Source organism: Colobus angolensis, unplaced genomic scaffold (genome assembly GCF_000951035.1).
Source record: "Colobus angolensis palliatus isolate OR3802 unplaced genomic scaffold, Cang.pa_1.0 Scaffold11, whole genome shotgun sequence".
Taxonomy (NCBI): domain Eukaryota; kingdom Metazoa; phylum Chordata; class Mammalia; order Primates; family Cercopithecidae; genus Colobus; species Colobus angolensis.
This window is the reverse complement of record NW_012112030.1, coordinates 6,046,621-6,058,834: the sequence shown is the minus strand read 5'-3', so window position 1 is coordinate 6,058,834 and position 12,214 is coordinate 6,046,621. Positions and strand designations below refer to the sequence as shown.

At 42.6% G+C, this 12,214-nt stretch overlaps 1 protein-coding gene across 2 annotated transcripts in view; it reads left to right on the top strand.

The window, feature by feature from the left end:
- Positions 1-12,214, top strand: part of RIMKLB (ribosomal modification protein rimK-like family member B) — a 94,006-nt gene that overhangs the window by 5,351 nt on the left and 76,441 nt on the right. Inside the window, exon 1 of one of the 2 annotated variants that reach the window (XM_011953439.1) lies at positions 12,070-12,160. The exons of the other annotated variant lie outside the window; for it this stretch is intronic. Coding sequence (XP_011808829.1) covers positions 12,114-12,160 — 47 coding nt within the window. The 5' untranslated portion in view covers positions 12,070-12,113. Of the gene's footprint in view, positions 1-12,069; positions 12,161-12,214 lie in introns of those variants that run through there. 2 annotated transcript variants of the gene reach the window in all.

Genomic DNA, 12,214 nt, shown 5'->3' with positions numbered 1-12,214 from the left:
TACATTACAGGTGTGAGCCAACAAACCCAGCCGTCCTTCTTCTTTCTTTCTTACTTTCTTTTTTGGAGGCGGAGTCTCACTCTGTCACCTAGGGTGGAGTGCAGTAGCTCGATCTGGGCTCTCTGCAACCTCCACCTCCCAGGCTCAAGCGATTCTCCCACCTCCGCCTCCCCACCACAGGCGCGTGACACCTTGACCAGCTATTTTCTTTTTTCTTTTCCTTTTTTTTTTTGAGACAGGGTTTTCTTTTGTTTTGTTTTGGAGTGCAGTCTCCCTCTGTCTCCCAGGCTGGAGTGCAGTGGCGCCATCTCGGCTCACTACAAGTTCTGCCTCCCGGGTTCACGCCCTTCTCCTGCCTCAGCCTTCCAAGTAGCTGGGACTACAGCTCCCGCCACAACGCCCAGCTAATTTTTTTGTATTTTTAGTAGAGACGGAGTTTCATCATGTTAGCCAAGATGGTCTCGATCTTCCGACCTCGTGATCCGCCCGCCGCGGCCTCCGGAAGTACTGGGATTACAGGCGTGAGACACTGCGCCCGGCCAGAGCCAGAGACAGGGTTTTCACCCTATTGCCAAGGCTGGTCTCCAACTCCTGAGTTTAGGCGATCCACCAGCCTCTTCCTTCCAAAGTGCTGGGATTACAGGCATGAGCCACCATGCCCGACCATGCTCTTTCATTTCTAATATTATTAATTTGTCTCATCTCCCTTTTTAACTTATTTTTATTTTTAATTAATTAGCCTGGCTTATTGATTTTATTGAACTTTTCAAAGAACTAGCTTTTGGTTCTTATTGGTTTTCTCTGTTCCTGTTGACAGTTTCGTTATATCTATGCTTTTTTTTTCTGTGTATATTAAATTTATTTGCTCTTCCTTTGTAGCTTCCTAAGGCAGATACTTAAATTCAATTATTTATTTTTAGATTTTTTTTTTTTTTCGAGATGGGGTCTTGCTCTGTTGTGCCAGGAGTGCAGTGGCGTGATTACAGCTCACTGCAGCCTCAACTTCCCCAGGCTCAAGCGATCCTTCCGTCTTAGCCTCGAGTAGCTGGGACTATAGGTACAAGCCACCACACCCAGCTAATTTTTGTATGTTTTGTAGATACAAAGTTTTATTATGCTGCCCTGGCTGATCTTGAACTCCTGGGCTGATCTGCCCACCTTGGTCTCACAAAGAGATGTTTCTTTTTTTTCTTTTTTGGAGACAAAGTCTCTCTCTGTCGCCCAGGCTGGAGTGCAGTGGTGCCATCTTGGTTCACTACAACCTCTCCCTCCCAGTTTTCAAGGGATTCTCCTGCCTCAGCCTCCCAGGTAGCTGCGATTATAGGCATGGGCCACCGCACCAGGGATAATTTTTGTATTTTTATTAGACATGGGGTTTCACTATGTTGGCCAGATTGGTCTTGAATTCCTGGTCTCAAGTGATCTGCCCGCCTCGGCCTCCCAAAGTGTTGGGATTAGAGGTGTGCGCCACCATGCCTGGCTTCTTTTTTTCTAATATATGCATTCATTGCTATGTATTCCCATCTAAGTACACTTTTACATTCCACAGATTTTATGTTGTATTTTTATTTTCATTTTCCATTGACTTGTATTAATTTATTATTATTATTATTATTATTATTATTTTGAGACGGAGTCTCGCTGTCATCCAGGCTGGAGTGCAATGGCATGATCTCGGCTCACCAAGACGTCAACCTCTGCTGCCAAGTTCAAGCGATTCTCCTGCTTCAGCCTCCCAAGTAGCTGGGATTACAGGCATGCGCCACCATGCCTAGATAATTTTGTATTTTTATAATAGAGATGGGGTTTCTCCATGTTGGTCAGGCTGGTCTCGAACTTCCAACCTCAGGTGATCTGCCCACCTCAGCCTCCCAAAGTGCTGGGATTACAGGCATGAGCCACTGCACCCGGCCAACTAATTAAAAAAAATTTTTTTTTTGAGACAGAGTTTCACTCTTGTTGCCCAGTCTGGAGTGCAATGGCAACGTCTTGGCTCACTGCAACCTCCGCTTCCTGGGTTCAAGCAATTCTTCTTCCTTAGCCTCCCAAGAAGCTGGGATTACAGGCGCCCGCCACCATGCCTGGTTATTTTTTGTCTTTTTGTCGAGATGGGGTTTCACCACGTTGGCCAGGCTGATCTCCAACTCCTGACCTCAGGTGATCCGCACACCTTAGCCTCCCAAAGTGCTGGGATTATAGGTGTGAGTCACCACACCTGGCCTCCACTGACTTTTAAAGAGTTAATGCTATATAGACAGTTGCATATATACAGATGCAGGGTTCAATCCTATGCAGATTTGGAGAGGGCTCCACAGAGGAATTATGGAGAAATCAGTGTTTATGAACTTTAGTGCATCAGAATCATCAATGTGTAACAAAACGAAGAATCTTCTGCTCTTTCTCTAAGGATTTCAGTTTGGTGTGTCTGTGGTGGGGCAGGAATATGTACTTGGCCACCACCTTCAAGTGATTCTGATTCAGATGCGCTCGCTAAATGCAGCTTTCTTACTTTATACCAGTATTTCTCAAATTTGAGTATGTACCTGAATCCCCCTGAGGGCATGATTGCCAGATCAATACAGGATGATCCGTTTACTGTGAATTTCAGATAAACAAAATATAATTTTGTAGTATGTGTCTCAAATACTGTAATATTTGGACAAATAATCTAAGTAAAATTCAAATGTGCTTCCTCTCTAAGCATCACGAGTACTTTCAAATTAGGAGTTTACATTTCCCTTGTGGCAGATATTTGTGATGATTATTTTGTCTTTTTAGGACATTTCAAAATATACAACCTCATCAAAGGATTTTCCTCTTCATTACTGTTTCTCCTGTTAACTTTTTCTTAATATCTCCATCCTCCTTCTGTGGTCACTCCAGAAACAAAAAGCTCCAGAGAAATGTTACAACTTATTTTTCATATTTTTTCCTCTTTTCTTTGTTTCTCCTTTTATTTTCACACTTCTTGCTCCATTTCCTCTCTCCGCCTCTGCTCTCTGTCTTTCCTTTGTAAGGAAAATGAAATTTCTACCAGGGCTCCCCTCCTTCCTTGCTTCCTTTCTGTTTTCTTCTCTTTTTCCTTCCTTTCTGCTTTCTCCCTCAGCCATCCATGTCAAAATTAAAATCTACAGAAACAAATTAGGGAGTTAGAGTACTGGGGACCAGCCTACATTATTGTGTTCCATAAGGAGATTCTGTTCTGACAGTCCTCTTGCTAGAACAAGTTCCAAGTCAGGAAAGAAAAAAAAAAAAAAGGCAGGGGACTGGGGAGAGCTTCAAGAAACAATTGCTTTGCCTGAGGATCTGTTAGGAGAGTGATGGATGGCACTGCAGTTAGGACTTGGAGAACTGCAGGAAAAGGAGGGGAGTCATTGCCAGGCAGCATGAGGGGAGGAGGTGTCTAGAAGAAACAGCCATTCAGGAAGAGCTTATGAAAGGGGTGGAGAATGCACTGCCTGTGTATGCTGCAAGACCTTTCTGCAGACATTGTGTCTTTGTGAGCTGACTGCAGAGGCCATGTGCATGTGAAATGTATGAGAATGTATGTGTTGCTTATTTCAGATCATGGATGAACCTGTGTGAATTGCTGACTGCAAGAAACAGGAGTGGATTGTTGAAAAGATCTTGCAGCCAGAGTGCTTGTTTGTGGTTGTGTGGTATGTGTGGCTGACTTTTTGCCAAATGCACTGTTCTGATTCCAGCTCTGAAAGTTTAGTGGAAGTCTGGCAGATTAAGCCAAGACACAACAAAGTCAGAATTTAGAAGAAAATATGGGGGCAACATGAGAGGGAAACAGAAGCTGTTACAATAAGAGACAAGAAAAGGGAGATTTAGGGAAAGGGGAATGAGAAAACAAAAGATAAATAATAGAAATTATTTTCTTAGGAAAATTTTAAAGAAGAGCAGAAAGAAAAACAGCACATTCTTTCAGATGTAGGCACTGTATACTTTTAGTTCTTCTGGTACTCCAGTTCTTAGTCTCCCTAATTTCTTTCTGGATGGTTTATCTTGAAATAATGTATATTACAGGTATATTTTGGTTATACCAGAGGATATTTAAACCTTAACAATTATCCAGAAATGAGCATTACCGTTTTTAGATGATTAAAAAAAATTGTTCTAAAGGAGGGCTGTTGAGCATAATGAAAGGAAATTCAGTTTTGATCTGGGGATTAATTGAACAGGATTAGAGAATTTGTATGTGTGTTTAAAATAATGTGTGAAGTGCACGACATATTTCTTTTTTTTTTTTTTTTTTTTTTTTACTGAGGCAGAGTCTTGCTCTGTTGCCCAGGCTGGAGTGCAGTGGCAGGATCTTAGCTCACTGCAGCCTCAGCCTCCTGGGTTCAAGAGATTCTCCTGTCTCAGCCTCCCAAGTATCTGGGATTACAGGTGTCCACCACCACGCCTGACTAATTTTTTCTATTTTTAGTAGAGACAGGGTTTTGCCACGTTGGCCAGGCTAGTCTGGAACTCCTGACCTCAGCTGATCCGCCTGCCTCGGCCTCCGAAAGTGCTGGGATTACAGGCATGAGCCACTGTGCCTGGCCATGCATGACATATTTCAAAATAGGGATAATAAAATACACCTTATCTCCACAGTCTAAAGATGGTTATTGTTATTACTTTATTAGCAAAATTTAACACGGGCTACCTATACATGGAATAAGATATTTAACTTAGTCATGAGATTTTCTTCTAGATTTGGTAAACACAAGGACAGCATAACTTTTAGATTGAATGTGGGCTGAAAAGAGACATCCTAGTTGGGAGCATCCTAGTTTTGCTTTGTTGCCAAAACATTATAACTACATATTTTGATTTCAAAATTGCTTATAATGTCTCTCTTTCCCAGCATTTTGCTTAATTAATATTTTAAACCGAAATAATTAATAGAAATTATATTTCCAACACTACTTTTGCTCCATTCATTAGTCTTTCTTTTGTTTCATTCAGCCATATTTTCCTCCTGTACTTATTCTACTCTTTTTTCCATCTGCCTCTCTCCTTTGTTATTTCTTCCCCTCAGTCATGTTTCCCTGGATTTGATTAAAGTCTCCTTCACTTTTTCCTCATCCTTCTCTCTTTTCTTGAAATCACTCCTTTTCAGGTTTGTCTTTCTCCCCATTCCTTTCTCTGGTGTCTTTGTCTCCAGCAGAGGGGGGGTCTGATGGTGATGCAGAGGTGGGGAATGAGGCCTGGGAGAATGCAGGCTGGGTATGGGGAGGAGAAAAATGGGGCTTCAGCTGTTTCTGCAATCAGCCTACAAAAGGCTGACTACAAAAAACCTGCCTCTGTAAATCTCCCCTCTTCCGCCCCCTCAAAGGGTCTACTTCCCCACCTTAAAGTCCACCTCCCCCATCCCCATTTCTCTAGTGGCATCACTCCTTACCAGCTGTGACTGTCAGGGACTCTGACCTACTTTTGGCCACTCTATTAGGCAATAAGCCATGTTTTCTCCACTGAACTCAGGATTTTCTGCTAAACCCTCTTTGTCCCAGCATGCCAGTGGGTCCCTTTTTAAACCTCAAAACATTTTACAGTTACCTACAATACAGTCATTTTTTCATGCCTGAAGTTCGAGAAAAAGCGTAATTGATAAAAAGCTTCTATGACTGTAGAAAATCCATTTATGACTTAAATGGAGTTATACTTTATCAAAATAGAATCCATACGTATTTGAAGAATCATGTATGTGTTGGTAACAATTTTTTGTTGAATCTTTAGAAGTGATGCTCAGTTAATGGATTCTTAGGTCCTTTGTGGCAAATTATAATGTATGTACCATTATTTTTCACACGTTAGTAAATGCTACTTAAGCATGAACCCAAACAGCAGGCATTAATATCTAAGTAAAACTTTACTAAGAAGTTGGGGGAAACTGCAGACAATCCTTTTTATAGTCTTCTGAGGGATACAAAAAGTGTTTGACAAAGCAGTTAAGAGCATGTACTTTGCTATCTGGATTCAAATATTGGCTCTGCTATTTTGCTAGCTGAGTGACTCTGGACAAGTTACTTAACCTCACTGTGTCTCCATTTGCTCATCTGTAAAAAGAAGATAATACTCCAGGCCAGGTGCAGTGGCTCATGCCTGTAATCCCAGCTACTTGGGAGGCTGAGGCAGGAGAATCACTTGAACCCGGGAGGCAGAGGTTGCAGTGAGCCGAGATTGTACCATTCCACTCCAGCCAGGCGACAGAGCGAAACTCCGTCTCAAAAAACAAAACAAAACAAAAAATAAAAGAAGATAATCCAAACCCAGTAGGGTTAGAACTTTCCATGTTCTAAGATATGATAGGTTTATTATGAGACTGGGGACAGTGATGTAACTATGTGTTTCAAGTATTTCTACGGTGTGATCCTCATGCCTAAGTCTACATTTTTTTGAGACTGAGTCTTGCTCTGTCTCCCAGGCTGGAGTGCATTACCTACAAATTCAGTCATGTTTCCCTGCACCCAGGCAGGGTTTTTTTTTTCTTTTAATATTTGATGCTTCCTCTATTCTTTAGATGAGAACACTTCTAATGTGCCTTTCTATAGTTTCTTATCTCATTTTTTCTTCTTCCATTCTTCCCAGTTTGTTATACTTCTAAGATCCTCCCAAAGACAGGGAAATCAGGACTGGGAAATTGCTGCCAACAATTTAATTTCATTGCCTCATTTTCTCTTCACTCAGAGAGGACTAACAATATTTGCTCAACCTTAGAATGTTGCCTGAGGCTACAATGAGTTTATAAATGTTGAGGGCTTTAAATAAAGAACATTTTACAAATGGTTATTTTGGTCTCTAAGACACTGTGCTCAAACTTTCATATGTCTAAGGATCATTTAGTATGCTTATTCCAAATGCAGATAAACGGCTGATTTTAGACGCTTTGAGTTGCTCAAGAATTGCAGGTACACAGGTTGATTCAGGTCAGAGGCAGAGGTCAAGGAAACTGCATTTTAAATAAGCATTCCAGGTAATGTCTGTGTGGTAGAGGGAAAAAAAATCTTAACCACATACAATTAAAGAAGTAGGGGGAAACCCACATCATGTTTCTGGCCAAGACTGTCTTTTCTTTCCACCCATTCTTTCTCTTCTATGATTCAGTCAATGTATGGTCTTTCCTCTCTTTGTGTCTGGCATCTGCATTTTCTTAGCGTAGTTAGAGAGACAGCTCAGTTTAATGTGCTGAGATGGAGCGGGAAAAAGGAGGAGGGATGTGGGTGGAGAAAGCCTAGATCAGTGTTTAGCTATTCTACTGCAGACTGTTGTCAGGCTGGTTCTAGCCGGCTGACTCCAGGAGAGGAAGCAGTGGGGAGAGCTAGATTTACTGCAGCTGCTGCTACTGTTCCTTATTTGCTAGTGAAGGTTCTGACATTAGACACCAACCACCTTTTCTCCAGTCACATGAATTTTGCAGTAATAACGTTAGATAATTCACAAAGAACACTATTTTAGGTCCTGATGATAACCATCTCAAAGATGAAATTCTTGTTTACAATTCTCTTTACTACTTCCAGGCCTTTAGTTTTGATCAGATCCCGGCTAGTTGCCTTGTCTTCAAACCCAGGGGGAAATGATTTGCAACAGATCATGTGTACAGGGCACTTAAAGGTTTTTGCTTGACCTGCAATAGACAAACCATTTATTGTGATTTCATTTGTAAATTGTTTTTCTGACTGATGTAGATGTACACCTACGTACTCAAGTAGAATCAGAGGGGTTGACTGGACCTGGGTAACTCTGTTAGGGGAGATTTTGTTTTCATTAAACCCTCACTTTTATAGGCGTTCCCCCCTGTACCTTCATATTATCTCACCAAAACTAAAATGCTTTGTATTGCAATTTTTTTTCTTTCTTTCTTTCGAGATGGAGTCTCGTTCTGTCGCCCAGGCTGGAGTAGAGTGGCACTATCTCAGCTCACTGCAAACTCCGCCTCCCAGGTTCAAGTGATTCTCCTGCCCCAGCCTCCTGAGTAGGTGGGATTTCAGGTGCCCACCACCACATCCAGCTAATTTTTGTATTTTTAATAATAGATGAGGTTTCACCATGTTAGACCAGGCTGGTCTTGAACTCCTGACCTTAGGTGATCTGCCCACCTCAGCCTCCCAAAATGCTGGCATTACATGCGTGAGCCACCACACCCGGCCTGTACTGAAAATTTAGTTATCATATTCTAATCAGCTAATCCGACCGACTAGCTGAAATGGCTAGATAACATGTGTATTTCAGCACAACCAAATAGTTAATTCTAACATCTCTGTTGTATAAACTTGGTCTTTACCCTGGCTGTGTATTAAAATCCCCTGGAGGGCTCTGAAAAAATATTGGTGCCTGGACGCCAATGCTGATTTAATCAGTTTTTGGAAGCTCTCATGTTTAGTCTATTTAAAAAAAAAAAAAAATAGAGATAGGGGCCAGGTGAGGTGGCTCATGCCTACAATCCCAGCACTTTGGGAGATTCAGGTGGGCGGATCACGTGAGGTCAGGAGTTCAAGGTCAGCCTGGCCAACATGGTGAAACCCCAAGTTTCTACTAAAAATACAAAAATTAGCTGGGCGCCTGTAATCCCAGCTAATCAGGAGTCTTAGGCAGGAGAATCACTTGAACCTGGGAGGTGGAGGGTGCAGTGAGCCGAGATCTTGCCACCGTACTCCACCCAGGGTGACAGAGAGAGACTCTGTCTCAAAAAAGCAAAACAAAACAAAACAAAAAACAATAAACATAGAGACAGCCTCTCCCCGTGTTGCCCAGGCTGGTCTTGGACTCCTGTACTCAAGCAATCCTCTTGTCTCAGCCTCCCAAAGTGTTGGAATTACAGGTGTGAGCCATCACACCCGGCCTCCTGTTGATTTTTTTTTTTTTTTTTGAGACAGAGTACCCATCTGTTTGCCCAGGCTGGAGTGCAGTGGCCCGATGTTGGCTCGCTGCAACTTCTACCCCCAGGTTCAAGCGATTCTCCCACTTCAGCCTCCCCAGTAGCTGGGATTACAGGCACCTGCCACCACGCCCGGCTAATTTTTGTATTTTTAGTAGAGACAGAGTTTCACCATGTGGGCCAGGTTGGTCTCAAACTCCTGACCTCAGGTGATCCACCTGCCTCAGCCTCCCAAAGTGCTGGAATTACAGACATGAGTCACCCTGTCTGGTCCCTTCTGTTGATTCTCATGCGTCTAGGAATAAGAGCAAAAATCTGGAAGTGTTTTGGTGCAGGCAAAGGATGAACCCTAATTTCATCTCAAAGACATTACTCATCCATAGAGTTGTTCTCACACTCATAGAGATATGCAGTAAATATGTATAACTATTTATATGATTATCACACATATCTGAACATTGTATAATTTCTCTTTGCTATTTGACTGGTATCAATTAGTCTTGAATAATAATAGCTAACATTCATTGAGACTTACTATGTTATGCATTATGTTTGAGTTACCTCATTCATCCTTCTATCTTAATAAAGTGGTGCTAATATGATCTTCATTTTATTGATGAGAAAATTGAGGTTTATGGAAGTTAAGCAACGATCTCATGCTGCTAGTAAATACAGCTAGGATTTCAAATCAGATTGATCTGACTCCAGACATGCTAGGTTACTTACAGGGGATTCAACTGACCCCCGCCCCCCTCGCCCCAGAACTTCCTAAAAAATATTAATTCACTAGTTAAAAATGAGTTGTGCATGATTGTGCCAAGAACAACTACTTAAAGTATTTTTGAGCAGGTGTTGCTACCCAAAGGAGATGTGAGTCCATAGCTGCCTAAACATATCAACCATGAATGCTCAAAGATTATGACTGAACATATGTACAGCCTTTCTGAACCTTGGGTTTCCAATATGGAAATGGTATAAATAATTTTTGCCCCCTTATTACTTCATACAGAAAGTATGATGTATGAATTTGATCATTACTCACATAAACATTTTCTTAACAATATCACGATAATGGTAATCTGTTTAAGCCTTATCATTGGCTTTGTTTTTTTAAATACCCTCCTGAGCTTTGTTTTACTCCCTATTAGCTTAAGTCAAAAGCAACGTTGTTATATACATGAGAATATCTTAGAATGTGTATGGCACACAGTAGCAATACATTGAATAAGAACTTTTTTTTTTTTTTTTTGAGACAGAGTTTTGCTCTTGTTGCCCAGGCTGGAGTGCAATGGCATGATCTCAGCCTGAAATCTCCACCTCCCAGGTTCAAGCGATTCTCCTGCCTCAGCCTCCTGAGTAGCTGGGATTACAGGCATGCGCCATCACGCCTGGCTAATTTTGTATTTTTAGTAGAGATAAGGTTTCTCTATGTTGGTCAGGCTGGTTTTAAACTCCCGATCTCAGGTGATCCACCTGCCTCAACCTCCCAAAGTGCTGGGATTACAGGCGTGAGCCACCGCACCGGGCTCTGAAAAACAACTTTTAAGGGCAAGCAGCACATGAGTTAAAATCATACTTCCTATGCACAGTTTCACCAGTACAACCCACTTTTTCTGGAGATGCACAGTTACCACCAATTGGATTCCTTAAGAGTGGGACTGAAGGAATAGCTTAAATATTATTATTGATCCTCTGTACAATTTTTTCCCTGTGTCAATTTCACTATGTTTATTTTGCCAGATTTTCAGTGTTAGTCTCTCTGTGCTCAAGCTTCCCTTGATTACAAAATGCTTCTCTTGGTCTTTGAGTTGAATATACTTTATGTCCCAGGGGGCTGAATATCAGAGTGGAAGTAAATAGCAACGTTTTAGTTCTGTAGACCTTATCCCCTTTGTTCTCAAGATAGTGTATCTATCTTATAGGGAGTTTGTTCCTCTAAATTTTGTAAAACTAGACGCCTATCCTAGGTTACTCACTGATGTAACATTACAGTAACACTAAACACTTTGAGCGGCACTTGATCTGTGTCAGGTGTTAAATATTATACACTTATTAACTCATTTACTCTATGACAACTCTATGAAGTAGGTAACTATTTTTATCCTCACTTTTACAGCTTATCAGATAAAGATACAGAGAGGTTAAGTTACTGCAGAGGATCACATAGGTAGCGGAATCATAAATCCAATCTGGGCCGTCTGGATCCAGAAGTTACCATCCTGGGTTATGCTACATCTCTTAAAGGACTCTCGAGACGCTGAAAGAAATTTGTCAAATTTTTTAAAGCAGAAAATGAAAACTGGCGATTGAGAGAGTAGTGAAAAGTTGTTGGCTGAGGTCACTGAGACAGGGCTGAGACCAGCAAGAAGGCAAACTGGTGAGCACACTACTGTACCTCACACCTGGTGTCTCTGGTGACTGACATTATTTGGAAGTGAATCTTCCATGTAAACCTGGAGGTCGTCTGTCGCCCTTGGTTTTTTTTTTTTTTTTAAGAAAAAGGAATAGCGTAGTTGAACATTCATATTCTTAGCCTCCCTTGGGCTATAATTTTATTTTTTATACATCGTTTTAGAATTTACAAAATGTTCTTAAAATATCTCATTTCATTCTCACAACGACTCCGGACTGTACTTTTATCTTTTCACAACAAAGGCTCTGAGGAAGCGTAGCAACTAACTTGTCCAAGGTTTACGCTGGTTTCTAGGGGGCAGAGCTGGCACTATCCACCGCGCCTGTATCTCCAAACCCGCTTCAGCCAGGAAATTTATCATGTGGTTTTAAATTTGCCTCTCAATATACAGAGATATATATTGTCTTTACTCCGGTCACGGATAAAGACCTTCTAGGTATGAATGATCTTTGTTTCTATATCTTTGCCTACCGGAGGGAGGAACCACCGTAAGCGGGGACTCCGGGCGGCGGCCGGCGGCAGGGCTGGGCGGGAGGCGTGGGGATGCGGGCAGGACCCTGCGCCCAAGGGGCTCGGGGGCTCGCGTCGTGGCTCCAGGCGCAGATATATGGGGCCTGAGCAGGGAATGTGAGGGCGGGGAGGGCGTACAACGGAAGGGACTAATCTCGCGGTTTCGAGTTGGGAACAAACCTCGCCCCCACCCCCATCCGTTTCCCTTTCTCAGTGAAGACGGTTTGGGGGCGGGTGGGGAGGCGCGTCCTCGGAGCGCCCTCGCCCTCCCTTTTCGCTCCCCGAGCGCGATCCGTCGCCTCTGTTCCCCCGAGGCCAGCGATGGCTCCGGTGCGGGCGAGGAGCTGGGAGGGCGGGTCTCCACGCAGGTGTCAGATCCGCTCGGCAATGCTCGGCGCGCTGGCCCGGCCCCCAGCTCCTCG